This window comes from Varanus komodoensis, unplaced genomic scaffold (genome assembly GCF_004798865.1).
Source record: "Varanus komodoensis strain SLA01 unplaced genomic scaffold, ASM479886v1 scaffold26, whole genome shotgun sequence".
Lineage (NCBI taxonomy): Eukaryota > Metazoa > Chordata > Lepidosauria > Squamata > Varanidae > Varanus > Varanus komodoensis.
Window position 1 is genome coordinate 11,902,585 of NW_025335684.1, and position 20,980 is coordinate 11,923,564.

Consider the following 20,980-nt stretch of genomic DNA (forward strand, 5'->3'; position numbering starts at 1 on the left):
TACGAGTTCTAGAAGCACCCTTTATTTCAGGAACAGAAAACTGCAGAGGTGCCTGGAAATTTTCCACCCCCTGCAAGATGCCTTCCTACACTGCAGGCAAAGGAAATCGCTGGTTTACCCTCAGAGATTCAGCAACAAAGAGCTGCAGAGCTAACTATGGCTTTTCGGAGGCTCTGTAGTTGTTTGCCATTGAACTCTGGCAGCAAACCACAGTTTTATCAGAGGCAACGGGGAACTTCCTGTTTTGAAACAGCTGCTGGGGGTACATTCCAAGAGTGGGCAGAACCAAACATTCCAAAAACAGTAGCATATTTTAGCTTAGAGCTCCTACTGCTAGCAACGACTTCTTAGAAGAAGCCTTTAAGGCCTCAACCTTTAAGGGCTCCCCTGCATCAAGTATTAATTGTATACTCATGGGCATTTGCAAGCCCTTTCCATGATAGTATCATCCTCCAGAGCCCTTTCTGTGCTTTCCAGTCATTCTCTCTCTCTCTTTCTTTCAAAGGTGAGAAAAGTCTGGTATTTCAATTTCAAACTGGAACAAATCCTCCGCAAAACTTGCAGAACTGCCATACTGCAGTTAGAGCAGATGACCACAGTGCCACTGGATTAACAGAATACAGAGGAAGGCAGAGAAATAACCACCCCGCATTTTCCCTCCTGCAAGCCTCAGGAGAGCAGCGAGTTAAACCCTCATAGAAGCCCTTGGATTGGGGAGAAAAATGCATAAGCCGGGAGATCAGCAAACTGCTAGCAGCCAGGGAAAATGGGTATGAACTTCCAGGAACCCCCAAATTAGCATTAGGACCCCCGTAAGGCCCCTGGGCCCGAAACAGAATTTAAAAAGCAACTACCAGCAGAAAACTTTGATGCAAGGCAGGCAAGAAATAAAGTCCCCCACTTCAGAAGGAAGAGCTAAAGTTGGACACCCCCCCCCCCGGTGTACATTTCTTGCTGGGTATCACACAAGTGCCCAAACTCATCTTTAGATTAAATCTGGGGAAGAATGAGATGCTAGACCGGGATGCCCTGCACCTTTGGCTCAGGTGTGGGGCCTGTGGGAGGGGATGGAAGGGACCGCCGTGCGCCAAATCACATTGCTTCCCATCGCGCCCAATATCATGTTTCAAAGGCGTAAGTTCTCCAGGGTCTCTGGAAAGAGGAACCCTCCTCATCTTCTACTCCCTCTTCCTTCTAAACTAGGGATGCTGGACTTCTTTCAGCCTTGGAGCCGATTTCCAGGTAGGGGAAGCTCTTGGGGGGCAGCAACAAACTGGGCTGGGGTCAAAGGTGAAGGTTGTGTGGCCAGAATGGCAAAACGGTCACCGTATTTTAGCCGAATGCTCCTCCTGCCAGTCACTAAGCCCCAGGAGAGGCATTTCAGCCTTTTCGAATGGGGAAGAGAAGAGACAAAAGCAGGAGAGCTGTCAAGGGATCCTGCTTAGGAACAGAATTAGGGAATAGGGGCAGGGGACATCACTGTCTAGCAGCCGCAGAGATCTGTAGAGGACGGGCGGGATTTGGTCCCCAGGCCAGAGGCTCTAAGTAACAACAGAAAGGATGGAACCCAGGACTCTCAGCATGCAAAACCGGGGCTGCCCGAGATGAGGGCAAGGCAGCTGCTGCCACCCGAGTCAGACTGTGGGTCCATCCAGCCCAGTCCAGTCGACTCTCACGGGCAGCTGCTCTGCAGGCATTCCTTTCTAGCCCTACCTGGTGAGGATGGGAATCAACCCAGCAACTTGTGCACGCGAAGCAGGTGCAAGATGGCAGCTCCCAGACACACCCCTTCATCCCAGCTGCAGAAGACGCGGGAATGGGCTGCCAACCCTTCCTCTGAGCCTGGTGATGGAGAAGCGTTCAGCCTCTGTTCCTGAGGCAGCTGGCTATCCTGGGCAGGAAGAGCAGGCCACTCAAAACACACTGGTGGTCCAGAGGGTCCCTCCACACGGCCAGTCAAGCCTGCCGCCCAACCCACCCACCCCAATCTGCCTTCTGGTACAGCCATGTCTGGACACCCTAAATAGCCCTCGGGCTTTGTAAAGGTGCCGCGCTGCATTCCGGATTCATCTGTGCAAATGCTGTGCAGTTCTTTTGGGGTGGACTCGCTGTTCCTGATCAGCTCCAGAAACAGCCCTCTTCCAGGCAATCGTTCCCACCGCCTCAGATGTCTGCCATAATCTCGTAGCGGTCGTTCAGCTCGATGTTGGTGTAATACTGAGGTCGCCTGGAAAACAGCAAAACCAGTAAGCAAAAGCCACCTTTTGCCGTTGTCTGAGCGAATGAGACTGCTGCTCGGCATCTTCGTGGGGCACTGCAGGAGAGGCTGCGCTGCAACCCCGCGACGCCGCTTTGGCAAGCCGGGCACGAAGGAGGCGGTGGCGAAGGAGGCAGAGGAGCCCCAGCAGCGCCCTTTTCCTGCTCCCGGTGTGCATGAGATGCGCCATGCGATCTGCCTGGTCACCCTCATGCTGTGTGGCTTCCAGTGTCATTTGGACTCGGCAAGGTGCGTTGCCCAGAACCCATGGCTTGCAGTAAGGTCCCAGGTGGTTCTGAAGCCATGCATCTCCTCTCCGGGTGACGCAGGAAGCCACCCGCTACTTGGGTCACTAGGCAAACCAGAGAGCTTGACCTGCACGAGGGAACAAGGCAAGGAAGGTCCCGTGTGTTTCCCCCAACCACACAGGCTGGTGTGTTTTCTTCTACAGCACCTCTGACAAAGATCTTTAGGTAAACCAGTCAGGATCAAGAAATCGCAAGTTTTTCGACCCTTGGACCAAAGACCCTGAGTCCTTCCAGAAGTTTTGGTATCCTCCACTGCTGGCCATGCATGCTGGGACTGATGTGAGCCAGAGCCCAAGAACCTCTGGGAACTCGCAGGCTGCCCAGCAGGTCTCCTCTGATGGTGCATTTGGAGGAGGAGACACTTTTGGCACTCAGTCACATCACCAGATGCCATCCTGGTTTTACTTTTTGTTCTTAACTCCATCCCCCACATTTTGGAACCCATAGGAAGGAGGCCCCCAAACCTCTCACACTTGCCCATCCCCTTTCTCTTCATTCTGTTGTGCCCCCAACCCTTTCTTTTTACCATGCTGTGTTGGAGAAGACTCCTGAGAGTCCCTTGGACAGCAAGGCGATCAAACCGGTCAGCGCTAGAGGAGATCAACCCTGACTGCTCTTCAGAAGGCCAGATACTAAAGATGGAACTCAAATACTTGGGCCACCTAATGAGAAGGAAGGACTCCCTGGAGAAGAGCCTGATGCTGAGAACGATTGAAGGCAAAAGAAGGAGGGGATGGCAGAGGATGAGGTGGCTGGATGGAGTCACGGAAGCAGCCGGCCTGAGCTTAAGTGGACTCCGGGGATGGTGGAGGACAGGGAAACCTGGAGGAATGTTGTCCATGGGGTTGTGAAGAGTCGGGCACAAGTTTGCAACTGAAGAGAACAGCCTCACGCCTGTCAGGATCAGGGCCTGAGGGACCCTGCAAGTGCCTGAGGAACCAGGAACACCCTTGGAGGCGCTTGCAGGAAGCAGCTGAGGAGCGAGGATGCTGAGCAGCTGGAGGCCCTGGAGACCCGCGCTGAAGGCTTCCCGGCACTGCTGTTCTTCGCCACAGCAGTGCAGGTCACCTGGGCGATACCTCGGGCTCTGGCCCCGCATCTCTGAGCCCTGCTCCAGTTGCTCCTGCCTTGCACCAGCTCCGCTCCAGTTGCTCCTGCTTGACCCTGGCTTGTTCCCACCTTGCTCTACCTGAACATCTCCTCTGGTCTGGTAACTTGTGCTTGCCTTGGGTCCCCAGCTGGTTGTGCAGCCCACCATGCACAGGCACCCTGCTCCTGGTGTTCTGCTTGTCCCAGCCACTGGCCCTGTCCTGGCCCTTCCACCCCTCTGGAAAGCCATGTGCTGGGAGGACAAGCCTGGAACGGCCCCTGCATGGCTTTCCCGAGAGCCCCTGTCCTGCCTTCCAGTTTGCCTTGGGCACAGCAGGGAGTGGGTGCCGGTGAGCCCCGCCAATCCTGCTGCCCCCCCATGGAGAATGTCCCATCTGAAGGGTGACCAGCAGAGCTCCTTGGAGCCCCCAGGAGGCAGAGGGCTGGTGGAAGCAGCATGATCCATCTGCCACTGGAGGCAAAAGCTTCACCCCCCGCCTTTGGGAAGGGCCAGCACTGCATCCGCTATGTACCTTTGCAAAACGCAGCCTTTCCCGATTGATTACCGTGTTTTTCAAAAGCAAACATCTTTTCATGCATATTTTTTAAATGCACCCATGCTGCCCACCCCCGGACCCCAGGGTTTTTTTGTTAAATCCGTGAATCATACGGTAGGTTCAGAAACATCCAGACCTGGACTGCCAAACTTGTGAACCAGGTTGATCCTAGAAAAGGACAAAATGAACCTTTTTCGTAGGCTCACTATCTGGTCACAATACAAACCTAGCAGCAAAACTGCTGTCGTTTCTTACCTTCTGATCCAGTAAAAACCTGCAACGGGTAACAGCAGCAAAAGCAGGATGGATCCAGTGATGATGAGAGCAATCTGCCAAGCTGGAAATGAAGCTAACAACAAAGGGAAAGGAAGGAGAGAAAGGGAATTTTTAAAAACTGGTCTGCCTTGGTAAGCTTTCTGCACTTCTGCACAAATCTGACAGATTTGTGACTATCAGAATCACTCCCCCCAGTCTGGGGAAGATGGGCAGGCTGTTTTGGGGGCAGCAGTGGGAATGAACACCCCCCCCCACATGAGTTGAGGTAGCTTCCTAGGAGCCAGTGGTGCTTTCCTGAAACCCGGCCTTGCTCCCTTCAATTAAAATATGAGGAACGCAGGAGAAAACACATCTGTATAATAAAACAGGTTGTCTGCACCAGAGCCCTAAGACCTCAGCAACTGAAACTTCTCATGCATACTAAGAGGGCCCTGGAGTTGTGCATCTTGAGGTTACTTTGTTTTTAAAATGCTCCTATTAATTTTAATTCATTTTAATACATGCATGAAGCTGAAGCCTGCAGTGATACCTTTGGCCACTAGGGGCCACCGTGCAAAACCAGCACAAGGAGCCCAGGCAAAGTGAGCTGTGAACGGCTGCCTGGAGGCTTTGCCGTATCAAACTGAGGATTTATTCCAACTCGTGCAAAATGTGGTCCTTTTATTAGTAAATTAATATTCTAAACTTGTTCTTGCAATGCACTGGAAACACTCTCCATTTCTCCAAAAGCAAGTTTGCAATCAGGAATGTTTCCTCCCTAATTGTTTCTTATTCATTGTGTCATAAGCATTAGAGTTCAGATTTTCTTGTGCTTTTCCCCAGCTATGAGAAAGAGTGTTATCAACATTTCTTAACTGCAATTTTTAGGATCACATAGTATCAAATAACCCAGCCTATCACTACTCTGAATTTCTTCCTAAAAGCTGTGTATAAATAAATGAATGCGAAAGGAGGCATTTAAAGCGTATCCTATGCAATTCCCAGAATCCCTAATTCTGCCAAGTATCACTTCTGTACTTGCATGGTCCAAACACTGAATGCAAGGAAACCTGCATCCTGGCCCTTGGTTACTTCATACGCTTCCAGATACTGCCCAGGGTTTCAGAGTTTTTTTGGTGCTAATGAGATCTAGAAACTTGTTCCTCTGGAAAGCCGATGCTGAACATCTCGTGTGCCAAGGCTTGCTTCAGATGACAGGCAGTGTGCTTGCTCAGAAAACCCCATGAATGCACAGCAATGCTTACTACACAATCGAGGAGAAAGAGTCCCTCCCCCCGGCTATAGCATCCAAACTTAAGGAATCCGATCTTCTCCTGTTCTCCCATCCAGTGCTCAGCCATTCCGATCATCCCCCCAGCAGCTCACCTCCAGAACTCAGTGCTGTTATGCCAGGAGGTGAGCAGGCGGCCGCTTTCAGAGGTCTCCCATCCACAGAAAATAGGCGAGGACTCACAGAGAAGGCAGATTGCCACCGGACAAGCAACTGCTTATGCTCAGGCGACCGAGGCCACACCTGGCCAGAGAGTTTCAGAGTGGAATTGACACAGGTAAAATTAAGCCCTGAAGAAAGACAAAAACGGAAAGGGAGAGAGGAGTTGTCTGGTGTGGTTCAAACTCTTTTCTGCTTCCCCCATCGAGTCACTTGCAAACTGTGTGTCTCCCAGTGCTCCAGTTTTATGCCTCTGCCCTGCCGTTTGAGGTTCTGGACGGGGAAGTGTTTCAGCAGTGGGGAATATCTGCTTATTGGTTAAGCTGGAAGGAAAGGAGAGGCCCTCTGTGCTGGCTCACTAGTCCAGGAGGAACGGCAGCATCCCTGACGGGTGGCTGCAGAGCCCCAATTCCGTATTGCAGGAACTCTTGGAGGCTTCAGTCCAGTGGGGAGCAGGGTCTGAAACATGTGGAGGAGGAGAAGGAGACACAGGATGGGGCCAAAATAGCAAAAAGGCAAGCATATTTTGACTTAAAGTCCTTATTTCCGGACTCTAAGCCATGGGAAAGGCATTTGGATCTTTTAGAATGGGAAAAGGTAACACAAAAGTTAGAGAGCCCCAAATTATCCATGGTAATAAGAGCTTCTTTTATCCCTCTGGCAAGTGCCTGTGCCTCTCCCAGAGCAACCCTGCCCCAAACAATTATCTGGGGGTTACAATTCCCTGGGCATGTTCATGCACTGAAGGGCCCCATGATGCTCAGCGGCACTTGCTCCTACGTAAGGGGAGCACTGTAAAATGGTTAGAGTTTTGGACTGGGACTCCAGGAATCCAGGTTCTAGTCCCTGCTCAGCCATGAAGTTCACTGGGGGACTGGGATCCAGTTATCGACTTCAGCCTAGCCTACCTCACAGTATTGTTGTGAGGATAAACTGGGAAGGAGAAGGATTATGGAGAGAAGGGGTAGAACCCCCTTGGGTTCTTTGTAGCAAAAAAGGTGGGAAATAAATATAATGAATAAAGTGAAAACTATGGCTCGGCAGATGTTGTTGGCCCACATCTCCCTATCATTCTCGACCCCTGGCCATGTTAGTTGGGGTTGATAGGACCTGGAGTACAAGAGCACCTGCAGGATCATTCATTATCCACTTCTGCCTTAACGTTCAGGTGTACAGGAATGGACGGGAAGCAGCAGCTGTAACGTGCTGGTAATGCAGACTTGCCGCAGCATAAGCACCCCTTGGGGCTTTGCTCCTCTTCATTTATTCGTTTTTTATATTTATATGCTGCCCTCTAGGTGGTGTACAGCAAAGGAACCAAAAATACAACAATCTTAAAATTACAAATATAGAAATGGATAAATCAATAGAATTCATCCATTAAAAATATAGATAACACTATTAAAATTTAACAATGACCATTATAAATCATGTACCGGCGAGAGGACAACCATTTAGTAATCTATTAAACCCTTTAAAATTAATAAAGCCATCCTAAAATAGATGGAGAAAGGTTTTTGCCTGGCCTCCAGTATCACAGGTGTAGCGCTCGAAGGGATGCATGAGCAATACACTTTCAGTGGCAAAGACACCAAGGACCCCCCCCAAAAAAAATCCCCTGCTCTGTCTAAACTTCACTACAACCCACCCGGGGGCTCAGGACGGACAAGAATGAATTCTCCCAGCAGCACTACGCCGTCCCTGTTGTGAGGCTAAGTCATTAGGGGTGGCAATGAAGACCCCTTCCTTTACAAAGGGCCTGCAGACGAAAGCTGCTCGAACTGGCATGCTGGCCAGGATCCACACATAACGTGGACGTTCGGATTATGCCACGTGGGCCCAGCTGCGGGGCTGCCATTCAGCCTCCGCCAGACCACCTCTGCTCTTTGAAGAAAGCACAGTGCATTTGAAGGAGACCTTGGAGATGGCACAGAGAGAAGCCACACGAGCAGGTCTCTTCCGCATAGGTTGCCAACTCTCGCTGGAGGTAAGCCAGTGCCCGGGAGCTCCAAGGCCACAAGGAACAGTCTGGTGGGGGGAGAACAAAGCGTTAGAGACGACGCATGCTGCTAAAGCACCTGACCGCTGTGCCAGTGGCACATCTCCTGCCAACACACGGCGATCATGAAACCCAAGCCAATCCAGCAAGCTGCACCCGCAGCGGCCACCCAGGTGCACAAGAAGAACAGACGCACAGGTCAGGTAGGTGGCAGCACCCTCCACCCATGCTCCCCAGCAAGCAGTGCACAAAGACATACTTTCCCTGATATCAAAGCAGGTCTGGAGCCACCAGAACCTAGCAGCCGCTGATCTCCACTGAGAACCACCTCCTCCATGAATTCCTCTGCACCCGTTTCACACCATCCAAACTGGTGACCCTCACTCTCATTTTTATGAATCCCGTAAGATTGGCTGTGCGTGGTGGGCAGACGTGCTTGTATTTCTCTGCCCTGGATCTCCCACCAGTCCACTTCTTGGACCTGGGGTCCTAGTGCTGCAGGAGAGGGGGAACAACCCCTCCCTCCCCACTTCCTCTGACCATGCTAATGTGCCAGGCCTCCGTCATGCCCTCCCCTAAAGTGAAGGACCCTCACGGGGCTGCTCCAACCTCTTGACGCCTTCATTCCCCAGCATCCCTTACACATTAATGGCATAGTGCATTCCCGGTCTCACATAGTTGCTCGGATTCAGCTTTGATGAATTAAAACGTGAAAACTCTCAGCCATGCACAGTATTGTATTCGCAGTCATATCCTTATCATTGCTGATGAATTTACAAAACGGAAGCTCTTCCACAAGAAAAATCAAGCCAGGGAACATTTCCCACAGAAGTGTTACCATCCTGTAGCACCTCTGGGGGACTGACACCGTTCTAAACCTTAAAAAGAAGTCCATTTCTCTTACTGGGGGTTAGCAGGCATATTTCAAGGTCCAGGGAAAGAGACTTCTGGGGGCAGCGGTTCTCCAAGCCAGGCGTGGGGTCAGAGAGCGCAAAGGTTTCCGTGCAGGAAGGACAGCGGCTCAAGGACACCGGCCTGCGAAGCAAACAAACATCCCAATCAGCCCTGAGCTTGCTGTTTTACAGGAAGTAAATAGTGTTCTGAGGCTGGCTGGGAAGGGGAGGGAAGGGATCAGCCGGCCGGCCCCACAGCAGAACACCTATCCTCCCACGCCTGCACTTGTCAATGGGGGTGAGGGACCCGATTTCTGTAATGCGCTCTATGTGAGGCTACCCTTGAAAACGGTCCAGATACATCAGTTGGTGCAGAATAGAGCTGCCAGGCTGCTGACGGGGACTGGGCGTTGTTCTCATATAACCCCAGTTCACCGTTAGCTCCACTGGCTCCCGATTGAAGTCCGGGCCCAATGCAAGGTGTTGGTTATGACCTATAAAGCCCTCAAGGGCTTGGGACCTGGGTATCTAAAGGAACACTTGCGTCCATATATGCCCTCCCGCCCCTTGAGATCAGCAACAGATGCCCTTCTCCGGGAACCCTCTGTGAATGATATTAGGAGGGCGAGTACCCGGAGGAGGGCTTTCTCTGCGGTGGCGCCCCATCTATGGAATGCACTCCCCAGAGAGGTCCACCTGGTACCGTCATTATTAGTTTTTCAGCGCCAGGCTAAGACCTTTTTATTTAAAACTTATTTTAATTGTTAAATTATTTGTATTTATAGGATTTTAAATTTTTAGCCGAGATGCACTGGAGGTTTTTAAATAATTTGTTTATTGTTTTATTGTTATTTATTTATGTATTTTGTTTCTGTTGTGAGCCGCCCCGAGGCTTTGTTGCGATGGGGGCGGCATAAAAATGTTTTAAATAAATAATACAAGTGACGCCTTCATTAGATAGCAAACAGCAGATGCTGGAAGGCAGCAGTCAGAGGTTGGAGGTGAGATCTGCATATGTCCACCTGAGCTCCCTGATGTACCTCATTGCCCTTCAGGTGTTGTGGAAGATGCTCTCCTATCTCCAGTGCCAAAGAAAGGGTCCAATGCCTTTCTAGTTGGCTTTTCTGTAAGAGATGGGAAGCTGCACCATCTTGTTTCTCACCTTAGGCAGCAAAATATCCAGTGCTGGCCACGTGTCTTCAAGGTCACATACCTTGGCCAAAAGATCTCTGGGAGCCCCATTTCTGTAATTCTCCCTGCTCACCCAGAAGGACGGTGTAGCAACTCCATTTGGTTTTCCCTATTTAAAGGGCTATCAAAGCACAGAGGGCCAGGATGTTTCCGGAAGGCGATGAAATTCCAAGCTGGAATTCCATGCTAGAGCGGGACAGAAAATGGCTCTGCTAGTGGGGAACGCTGGGAGTTGCGATCTACACAACCGGAGGCCACCAAGTTGGGGATGGCTGCCCTGTGATTTGGGACAAGGACTGCAGGATTCAAAGCTGTGCTCAGGTGTGAAGTAAACTTACACAATCTCTCTCTTACCTCACATACCTCTTGGAAGTATTTTGGCCCCACTCTGGAGCCAATAAATGGAGCAGCCGATGTGGAAGCAGTGAAGCAAGGCCGCCTGTGCCCCACGAGCTGACAACCAAAAAAGGCACAACGTACGAGGAAAAGGAAGGGGCAGGGGAGAAGGAAAGGAAACACTCAAGACTCTCAGCCGCGCAGGTGCAATCGCCCCGCCTGCTGGTGGTGTGACATCGCTGGAGGAAAATATGAGCTCGAAATGTGGTAATATATAGATGAAGAACTACCAAATATTGAGAGGTCACTAGAGTGAGCACCGGTGTGCCACACTGGTTAGCCTACCGGACTGGGACATGGGCCCTGGTTTTCCTTCCCACTCAGCCATGACACTCACACTGGGTCGCATTGCCAGAAGTGTGGCTTCTAGATCGAGAGGTATTACTGCCACTCTACACAACTCTGGTGCGCCCGCAACTGGAGTACTGTGCTCAGTTCTGGGCCCCTCATCGCAGGAAGGATATAGCCAGGTTAGAGTCAGTGCAGCGCAGGGCCACAAGGTTAGTGGCTGGTTTGCAGGGGATGCCGTATGAGGCCAGACTGAGGGAACTGAGTCTCTTCAGCCTGGAGAAGAGGAGACTCGGGGGGATCTGTTGGTGACATCTGAGGAGGTGTCAAACAGAGATGGGTAGAGACCTGTTCTCCCCTGCAGAGGAGGGCAGAACACGCTGCAATGGAGCAAAGCTCAGGGCACCAAGGTTCAATTTGGAGGCCAGGAAGCACCTCCTGACAGTCAGGACCCCGAGGGTGTGGAATGGGCTTCCACGAGAGGTCGTTGAGGCCCCATCGGTGCGGGTGTTCAAGGAGAGGCTGGACGTCCACATGGTGGGCATGTCGTGAGTGGAGCCGGCTGGAGCTGGGGGTCAGACTAGATGGCCCGGGAGACCCCTTCTGACTCGCTCTGTTTCTATGTTTCTAATTTGGGCCAGTGACCACTGCTCAGTCCAAGCTACCTCATGGGGTTGTTGTTGCGAGGATAAAGGGAGGGGAGGGGAACTTTGTGAGCTGTCCTGGGATCCTTGAAAGAGGAAGAAAAGTGGGGGATAAATGCAGCGTAAACAGAATGAATGCTAGTAACTCACTTTTCCCCTTTCCGGGATACAAAGTGAATCGGCCCAGGGAAAGGCGGGTTTGTGCTCACGGCAGGCTCCCACGTGTAGACCACGGCATCCTCGAGGGCCTGCACAGCATCCATGACATTGCTCTGGGATGGCCTTCCAGGGCCAAACAGCTCAACACTCCAGATCCCCTGCTGAGGGTGGGGATTGCTCCACGAAGGGATCACCGTTTGCTCTGGAAATGCAGAAGGGATACAATAAGGAAGGGGTGGGGGAGACCAGGTTCCATTCTCCTTTTCCTCTCATTCTTTCTGGATAGAACATGCAGTTGAACAGTAATTCAAGCTGAGCCATGGAGAAAAGCAATTCATCCACTGGTTTGGGCCAATTTACTCGCTCGAGTGACCTCATGCTTTGAGAAATTCGTCGCCCTCTCAACTCTAAATAAGACCACACCGGTTTCTAGCCTCTTAAGACACCAGGAGCCTGTGGCACCGTGCTGGCCGTGGAGGAAGGGACGTGCCGAGCACTGAGGTCAGCCCGGAAATCTTGAGAGCAGCACAGAGAAGACAGAAATGGGCGCAGGAATGGTGTGACTGGCGGTTCGTCTCCTTCCCACCTGCTTGCTCGTGCAGAATTCTGAGTCATATTAAACAATACACCTGGCCCACAAATCTGTTCAAAACATTATGCCCCCATGAGCAGAAAAAATAAACGCCTTTCAGCTTTCCTTCATTGCTACAGGGCTTCCACTCATTAACTATTTCCAACTAACCATTTCTGTTGCCGTTCCAGCTCTGTAAAACTGGTTTTTCAATTCTGGAAGATGGGTCAAGTAGAGCTCTGTGTAATAGCATAAATATGGCAGCTCCGGAGAATTTTATGAGACTTGCCATTTTAGTTTTGCACAGTACTTAGATCGAAGAAGCTATATGTTATTTGTTCTTCTAATTTGAGACCTACCACAAATGGTTGTGTCATAGCCCAAGGGATGCGTCAAGATTTTGTTCTTTGCTTATCTATATACAAAATGTCCTCATCTTGGAGGAATGCGCAGATCAGAACTTAGCTATCCAAAAGATTTCACACTTCTTCAAACATTGCAATGTGGTTCTTAGCAGCGTAAGGGTATCCAAATATGCTTTTAAAGGCACAATGCACATTAAAAACCTATTTTGAGATGATTTCTTCAAAGAATTCGCAGATTCGTGTGGAAATGGAAGAGAGTTATGGGGAAAAGAATGCAAAAAGTGACGCAGACTGGAGAGAAGTGTCCGTTCCGAACAGAAGATGTCCCGCTTTGAAGTTTCTCTACATGCAACATCCATCCCAGTGCTTTACTAATGCTGCTACTTCTGTTTTCTTTAGAGCGCACTTCACTTGAGACAGGGGAGTCCTCTGGGGGGAAGTTTCTTTTCTGCCTTTCTAATGACTCCATCCAGGAAATACCAGACTTTCCTTGCTCTACACAAAAGCCACAGAAATGGCTAGAAAAATCAGGCGACTACGGAGAATGAAAGGGCCATGTAAACTTTTGTAAGTGAGGGATCCTAAGACACCATGAATGCCCCGTGTAGACATTTATGGGAGCTGACCTCAGCCAGCAATTGGCTTAAGCCGCTGATGAGGAAAGAACCTGGAGAGCTAAATTAGCCCAAAATGGAGAGCAACCGCAATGGTCAATCTTTCTTGGCTCAATCTTTCGTGAAGAGTATAAAAACGCAAACACACACATGCACTGCTACTGATCTCATCTGGTGGACACTGGGAGAGGCTCACTGGGCACCCCTTTGCATGCAAGATGGCCTCCTTCAGTTGGCCAGTGCAACTCACAGTGCCTCACTCAGGTACAGGGCCGACAGAACCAGAAGTATTTCATGCTGCAGGAGAGAGAGAGAGAGAGAGACCGAAAGGGAAGCAGCGTAAGAGCAAGAATACAAGCAGGCAGGGTCAACATGTGGGTCTTCTCCATAAAATGGGTACCCAGGAGTCCTGATATCAGCGCAGGATCTTCTTAAAATGGCGCACTCAGGGATCGAAGCCGGGGCTTCCCCTGAGCCGTGGCTCCTCCATGTGTGAAAATCAGCCCCACTCACTTCCTGGGCCTGCAGCCTGGATGCTGCAGCCCAACAAAACGGCGGCCAAGCTACAGCAAAAGCATCGAAAGGCCCCCCGCTGGACGGCTTGGTTGCAAAGCAAAGCGGAGCAGATCCCTGGCAGGCGGAGACGTACCGTGGGCCTCGTCGGGCTTGGGCTGGCCTTCTGCTAAGAGGAGAAACAGGCCGTTGCTCCCAAACGTGCCCTCCAGCTGGATGTCCGCATACGGTGTGGCACTGTGCTCCGCGAGGAAGACCAGGCTGTAGCCCTCCAGGCTGGCCCCGGGCTTCCCCTTCAGCTCGATGAACCGGTGCACCACGCTGCTGCTGGCCAGGTCCAGCTCATTGATTGCCACGGAACGCTGCCAGGGCGCTTCTTCGGTGGCATTCGAGCCGAGAGGCGGACAAGCGTTTCTGGAGAAAGGTGTTATTTCCGTCATCTGGAAAAGGGAGAAAAAGACCAGCCAACATTTCACTCTCCCAGCACTTCACCTTCTTATTTTAGAAACGCTTTACCCAAGGGAGGTTTAGTGTGGATGCATCAGAATTCAGGAGTGGAGAAAAGTACCTGGGGACCAAGTTAAGCCCTGCACAGTCCTTTGGCTCAGTAACTATAACAGGTGAGCACAGCCAAAGAAAGTGTTTCTACAGCCTAGGAGAGCCACAAGAAGATCCTGAAAGCAATAGGCTTTCCCATCATGCAGCCTCAGCAGCTGGTGACTGGAGGTATTCTACCGCTAGCTGCCCTGAGGCTCTGCAAAGGATGGGTTATAAACGTTTTAAATAAGTAAATTAAATAAACAACATGGAGGTTTCATTCACAACCACCTTGACTGAGGAAGAGCACAAGCAGTTCCCCACTGCAGCAGATCACAGTCTGTCTAGCCCTTCATTTCATTCCCTGCAGTGGCCCATTGGATGCTTCCAGGAAGCCTAGAGACACCATCTTCCTGTGTTTGTTCCTTAATAACTGGTTCTAAGATCCACTGCCCCTAAACCTGGAGGTTCAATTGAGCCAGTCCTGGTAATGGTACTGGTTGCAGGTTTTGGGGAAGACAGCTTCTTTGAGCAAGATGACTTTCTTCTGTCCCTCCTTCTTGCCATCCCCATTCAAAAGCCAGAAAGAGAAACCCTCGAACATGATGACAAGAAGGGACAAACCCAGGGAGCTCCTGCTAATGTGTGTGCTGGAGGGGGGCGGGCAGGAGGAGGCTTCCTAGATGTAGCTTGGTTGCCCTTTGCCCACACTGGAGTCCAGATGAAGACACAGCTGCTTAAACCCATTTGGCCCAGAGTTCTCGGCCACTAACCCAGGCATCAGCACTCAAAGGGAGGATGTCCTAGCAGCAGACTGCCCTTTGCAGAGCACGACCCAGGGCTGCCCGACTACAAAGGAGACATTTTTATTTGCCTGCTCGAAAAGCAGCTGGAAACATATCTGCAAAGGCATTTGCCTGCTCCATAAAAGATGGAACTGAGCAGGTTTAAAAACATGGCTGCGGGACAGCCTCAGACACATCTATGCGCCACAAGCAAGGGAAGAGAATAACTTTACACCAAGGGCAGAACTACAAGTTCTGCTTACAGCAGCATCCGGAATTCTAAAACCAAATGACCACTTCTCCTTTGCAAATCAGGCCCCATCTCATTTAACCCTTCCCCTGCCTGCCACTTTTCAATTCCAGACTCCCTGTGTGTGTGCAGAGCAGAAGCACAGACTGGACTGAGGACCAAAGCGGCCATTGTGTTGCTAAATCCATTTCTAACTACCGCATTTTTGTTTTATTCACTCTGCCTTAAGAGCAAGGGGTCCTGTCCAAATCTTAACCGCCCCCACCCCCCAGCCCCATGATGGAGTCCCAACCAAGATCAGGCCCTTATCACCTACTTTAAAGTAAAAATGGGAAAGATACAGCTGCCAGGAACAAATTTAAGGGAATGTGTGTTTGGGCTCTGAGAATTCCTTTGGTAAGGGTGTGGTGGAGGGGTGAAGAGTGGGAATTTTGGTAGGCCAGGGATCTGGGGAAAAGGAAGGGTTCTGGCCACAGAAATGGACACCCAATCGCAGCGGGCTGGCTGCAGAATGCGAGGCCCAAGTCCAACCAGAAAGGGGCTGAGCTGGAATCAGGATTCTAGCTGGAAGAGGCAGAGAGCAGGAGCCATTTCATCCCCGGGGCACTGCCATCACCTCGCTGGTAGGGGACAAGCTTTGGCACACCGAGAATCCCGGCGGAGTCCCTGGCGCCGTCTGCTAAAAGGGATCCGGTGATGGGAAAGCCCCTCTGTCTGCCCACGAAGCTGCTGACGCGGGAGCCAGCACGAGGCCACTTCGCCACGCCAGATCTTTTCCGCATGCTGTGGACTACAACTCCCATCTCCTCCAGCCATTAGCTGTGCTGGCTGGAACTGAGGGGGTACAAGTCAAAGCTGTGAAGGCAGAAGGTAGGGTAGCCCTGCACTCCCTTTCCCGGGGGCAGTCCTCCCTCTGAAAGCTTTCGCCTGGCAGCAGGCACCAGTCTTGTGACATGAAGGGCGAGGGCAAGGGAAGGGCATCGTGTGTCATCTCCTTGGCAGCTTTTCTGAAAGAGGCAGAATATTTTGATATTATTTATGACTCTTACATTTATATCCTGGCTTTTTTCCTCTTTGCAAGGAACCCGAGGCAGCTTGGGCAGGGCTCCTCCTCTACATTCGATCCTTAATGTCACCAGCATTCTTGGCAAGCTGTGCGTGATTTCTGTCCTCTTCACTTAAGTCTTTATTCAACAGAAGAATAACAAACCCACTAATATCATCTCCCTATTTATGAGTCAACTGTGCCGGGCCCAAGACATGTTGCTCTCTAAAGGGGAGCAGAAAATAGCTCTCCCTCAAGGTGCCTGGTAACACATGTGGAAGCAAATATTTTACAGTTATTTTCTATTTATATCTTGCCTTTTCTCCTTTCAAGGGATGCAAGGTGACTTACGTAGTTCTCCTCTTCTTTCTCTCAATCTTATCCTCACAACAACCCTGTGAGGTAGGTTGGGCTGAGAGTCTGACTGGCCCTAAGTCACCCACGTGGCTCCGTGGCTGAGTGGGAACGCAAACCCAGATCGCCTTAATCCTGGTCCCGCACTCTTAACCACTAAACCACGCTGCCCTTTCATCACCCCAGGAATCAACTGCGTGAAGTGGGCCCCTCATTGCCTGACAGGAGGGCCAGCCTTGCTAGGCCTGGAGTGGATCCCTTGCTCCCAAGCCCAGCCTAGCAGAAGCACACACCTATGCACCAACCCACCCCATAAGTTCTCTTTCAAAGCCCTTGAAGGAAGGTAGGGTGTCCATGTGTCGCTTTTACAGAGGACCACCCTCTACCTGAAGCCATCTTCTGTCTGAAGGGCTGCCCAGTCCCATTCCAGTTCAAAAACAAAGAACCATGAGGAACCATGGCAGAACGAGCAGGCTCCTACACAGGACTCCTGGCCACAGCCTTCCAGTAAGAGGCACTGTACTTCTATTATAATTATCATTTCCCACACAGCATCTGTACATAGGTAGAAAATAGCATGAGCAAATGTCATCCAGAGCTTGATCCTGTTTCAGAAGAGATCTGCCACGTTGGAGGAGGGCTAAAACAGGTATCCTGATCAGGGGTAGTAGCCAAACACCTGGCGCAGAAAAGAACTGTCCACATTTCCAGGCACAACTTAAATACAGGTTCGTACAAGGGTTCCTAGAGGTTGATCCCAACAACCAGTGAGGAGAGCGACGCCTCATTTAAAGCCTGTGAGTCTGAGGGCAACTGGAGCAAGAACCTGGATGTGCCACAAAGCTGCAAAGCTCATGAGTTAGAGGATGAGAATTAGAGCAAATTTCCTTGATTTCAGTGAACCGAGAGAAAACGGGCGGCTGTCCTCCCAGCAGAACGAGCCCACAGATGGGTTGCGAAGGCTGAGCCAGAGGAAGGGGCCACCTTGGGGGCAGGGGTGGGCCCCATTCTGCCAAGGGACACACTCCTCGGGGTGGTTAACCTCTCAAGGGCTGCATGCTTGCTGAGCAGGGACCAAGCCAGTCCGGAATGGTGGTGTAGCGGGCGCAGGGCTCGCGAGCACGGACACCGACACGATCTACCACCCCCGAGATTCCCTGTACTAAGCTGTCAACTACGCCGTATTTATTATTTATTTAAAAGCTTTCTATTCCGTCCCATACTTAAAAGTCTGCTCTATATGCTCCCAGCAGCAATATATAATTTCTCGTACGCTCTTTTAAGGCGGTCCAACTTGGTAAGGAGGCAATCATCCATTGAAAAGCATCTTCTATTTGAAGGGTCGTCTGGTCAGAGAGCCTGGTTTAAAGATAACGCACCGGCCTTGAAATGACCCTTCCAGGGGTAGGTTCAGGTGTGAACACAGCTTGTTGCTGTTGTGTGCTGTCAAGTTGTCTTTGACCTACGGTAGCCTCACTTTTGCTTCGAGAAAAACTCTGGCTTGACTTGAGGGAGGGCCCACTTCTTTGTCTTCCTGTTGGTTCAGGGTATCCACAAAGCAATTCCCCAGCACCATGTTTTGAACATAACAATTTACCTCCCTGTCCAGGGAATAGATTGTGATTGGGAATACAACAGTGTGGCTGCCCTTGGTCTCCAGTTAAATGTTCTTTACACTTACGAGTTTTTTCTAGTCCTTTCATTGCTGCCCTTCCAAGACTGTCTTCCCCAGATTTCTTGGCCACAGTCTCCCCTTGAATCGATGACTGAGTCGAGGTATCCAAAATCTTTCACAGTTCCGATTTCTCCATTATTAATAGTAAAGTTCTGCAATTCTTCTGTGGACATGATTTTTGCTTTCTTGACAAACACGGCCACAACATTCCAAAGGCTGGAAAGAGACACCAGCTGTCCAAGGCCAGGAGGGTTCCTTTTGTGCCAGTCTCTGGACACTCCTCAGTGGCACTTTGGCTGGGATGAGCCTATTCAGAGCAATGAAGACAGCCTCCTTCAGAGAGTTTCAGCCACCAGGCAGGATAAAAATGTAATAAATAAATAGGCTCTTCAGAAGTCATACGCATTCTATTGAGTGGCTTTCAAGACATACCAGCAGCATCCTTTTGAAATCATCCTCTGTCTCTTTAAATACAACATTTATATGCAACGTTTATGCAAATTTATGTCATCTTCTTAGCAGATGCAGAAGTGGCCAGCAGGACTCCTGCAGAAGCTATTCATATCCTGGAACATTTTATCCTATGTGGTGGACACGCAACAGAATCAAACAATTCTGGAAGCAGATACATGCTGAGCTGCAGAAAACACTCAAAACTGACTTTCCAGTGCATGCCAGGAACATGTTACTGAGTTTTGCCCCAGAGATTATTCCAAAGGCTAAGTCGGAATTATAGAAATCTATGATAACAGCAACAACAGTGATAATTGCCTCAAAGTGGAAAACTGAAGATTGTTTAGCTGGTGAAGGCTGATAAAACAAGCTAGTGGAGCATACAGCAATGGTGAGGCTAACTAGTTATGTCAACAGAAGACTAGCTGAAGAATTTACTCCAAGGTGGAAGGCTTACTGTGAACAATTTAAATAATGGTTAAAGAAAATATGATTTATACAAACATTTGTGATTATCATCTGTTCTAAAGGGATGTTGAGAGCTATACCTAACTGTATAGGCTAGATGGAGATGTTTGTCTATTGCAAATGTACATAAATGAGGAGCTGCTTGTTAAATTCTTAAAATGACCCTTGTTTGCTGCTGCAGCTTCTATACTCCCTTTTCCCTGTATTGTATTTCTAGAAAACAAATAGGAAGACTTGAAGCTATTCATATCCTTCCTGGATTCACTTCCCCATCTGCCTGCTAACTTCTCCGTGGAAGAGACTTCCAGGTTCTGCCCCGCAAAACAGAAATTACTGCTGGGCTCCAGCGTGATCACACCAGTGCTGTGCAGTTGTCAGCCCAGAGTTCCCCAGGCAGGAAGGCCCCGGGGGACTGCCCTTCTACACTGGCTGAGATGCAGCTGGAGGGGCTGCCCAGCCAGCCTGGAAGGGACCAATCTGGAGAAGGCTGGCTTAAGAATACCGGTCGAATCCCAAAGGCCCTGCACAACTCAGGAGGAAATCTAGCCTAACCTACCTCACAGGGCAAGCAGGAAGGCCAGTATGGTACAACTGTTAGATTGCTGAACTAGGACTGGGAAACTCCAGGTTCTACTTCCACTCTGACCATGAAGCTCACCGGGTGACTTCAGGCCAGCTGCTGCCTCTCAGTCTAACCTACCCCATAGGGTGGTTGTAAAGTTCAAACAGGGAAGAAAGAGGGTTTTAGGCTGGGCTGGGCTGAAGGTGGGGTATAAATGCAACAAACAAACAAACAAACAGAACAGGCTTCTGTAAGCCCCCTTAGGTTTCTTGCAAGAAAAAAGGCAGGCTAGAAATATGATGTCAACAAACAAGCGGGAGAGAAGAACTGTATGGACTCTGCGGAGGAAAGGAAGGATCACACAGCAAGCCAGTCGCGTGGCCAGAGACGGAGCGTGAGGACAGAGGCCGAAGCTGCCCAAGCCAAGCTGCTGCTCACCTGGAAGCTGCCCTGGTCCCTGGGCCTCAGGCCGAGGCATCGGCTGAGAGACTCGTCGTCGCTGCTGTGGGAGTTGTTCTCGTACAGGACGTCCTGGCCCGGGGTGAGGACGGCCAGCAGCCGGCTGGCGCTCTCTGAGCCCCGGGCCTTGTACACCACAGCGTCCACCAGCCCCATGGGAGTCAGGGGCATGTTCACCTTGTAGGCCCCTTCCAGGCCACGATACAGCGCCACGGCTTCTGCCCCGTTCTGGATGAGGTTGTCAGGCAGCAGGATGGAGGGCCTGGGCGTCACCCCCGCGCTGCCCACCAGGAAATAGCCCCGGCTGTCGGTGCTGTAGTTCGACAGGTCCACCACCTTGTAAGCCAAGTTGTTCTTGCCGTTGTAGAACACCAGCCAGTGGCCTCGCATGGCGAACGGGGCTGGCCCAGGGTAGAAGAGCTCGACGAACTCTGTGTCCTCCCGCGAGCCCGGGTTGTCTGGGTTCACTTCATTGATGAGAAGCTCCACCGGGGAAGCCGGAGGCGTGCTGGTTGTCCCTGGCGGCTCCGACGTCAGTCCTTCAGAGCAAAATGGCATCGTTCCAGAGCGAAAACACAGGGCAGGAGGGCAGCGCCTTGGCCAGGGATCCTGCTGGGTCCCAGTCTGGCTCTCTGCAGCTCCCCAGACGGCCACATTCCCTTTCCCTCTTCCCTCCGATAGCTGCTCCGCCCCCAGTCCTTGCTGCGACCCCATCTGGAGAACTCCGGTAGATTGGCAGCGAATGCAAGCGGGGGAAGAAGCAAGGCCAAGGCCTGCTCGGCGGAGTTGTGGGCTCAGTGGGGCTAATCAGCGGTGGCGCCTAAGTTATGGAATGCGCTCCCC

At 50.9% G+C, this 20,980-nt stretch overlaps 1 protein-coding gene across 2 annotated transcripts in view; it reads right to left on the minus strand.

Annotated features, from left to right (window-relative positions):
• The window catches only part of LOC123025196, a 34,390-nt gene continuing 13,410 nt past the window's right edge, over nt 1–20,980 (minus strand). For both annotated transcript variants that reach the window (XM_044433727.1, XM_044433726.1), the window contains 8 exons: nt 20,117–20,676; nt 13,686–13,989; nt 11,478–11,688; nt 8,820–8,950; nt 7,834–7,944; nt 5,853–6,047; nt 4,467–4,560; nt 1–2,227 (listed from right to left, as the gene is read on the minus strand). In XM_044433727.1, coding sequence (XP_044289662.1) covers nt 2,164–2,227; nt 4,467–4,560; nt 5,853–6,047; nt 7,834–7,944; nt 8,820–8,950; nt 11,478–11,688; nt 13,686–13,989; nt 20,117–20,676 — 1,670 coding nt within the window. In that variant the 3' untranslated portion in view covers nt 1–2,163. The remainder of the gene's footprint in view (nt 2,228–4,466; nt 4,561–5,852; nt 6,048–7,833; nt 7,945–8,819; nt 8,951–11,477; nt 11,689–13,685; nt 13,990–20,116; nt 20,677–20,980) is intronic.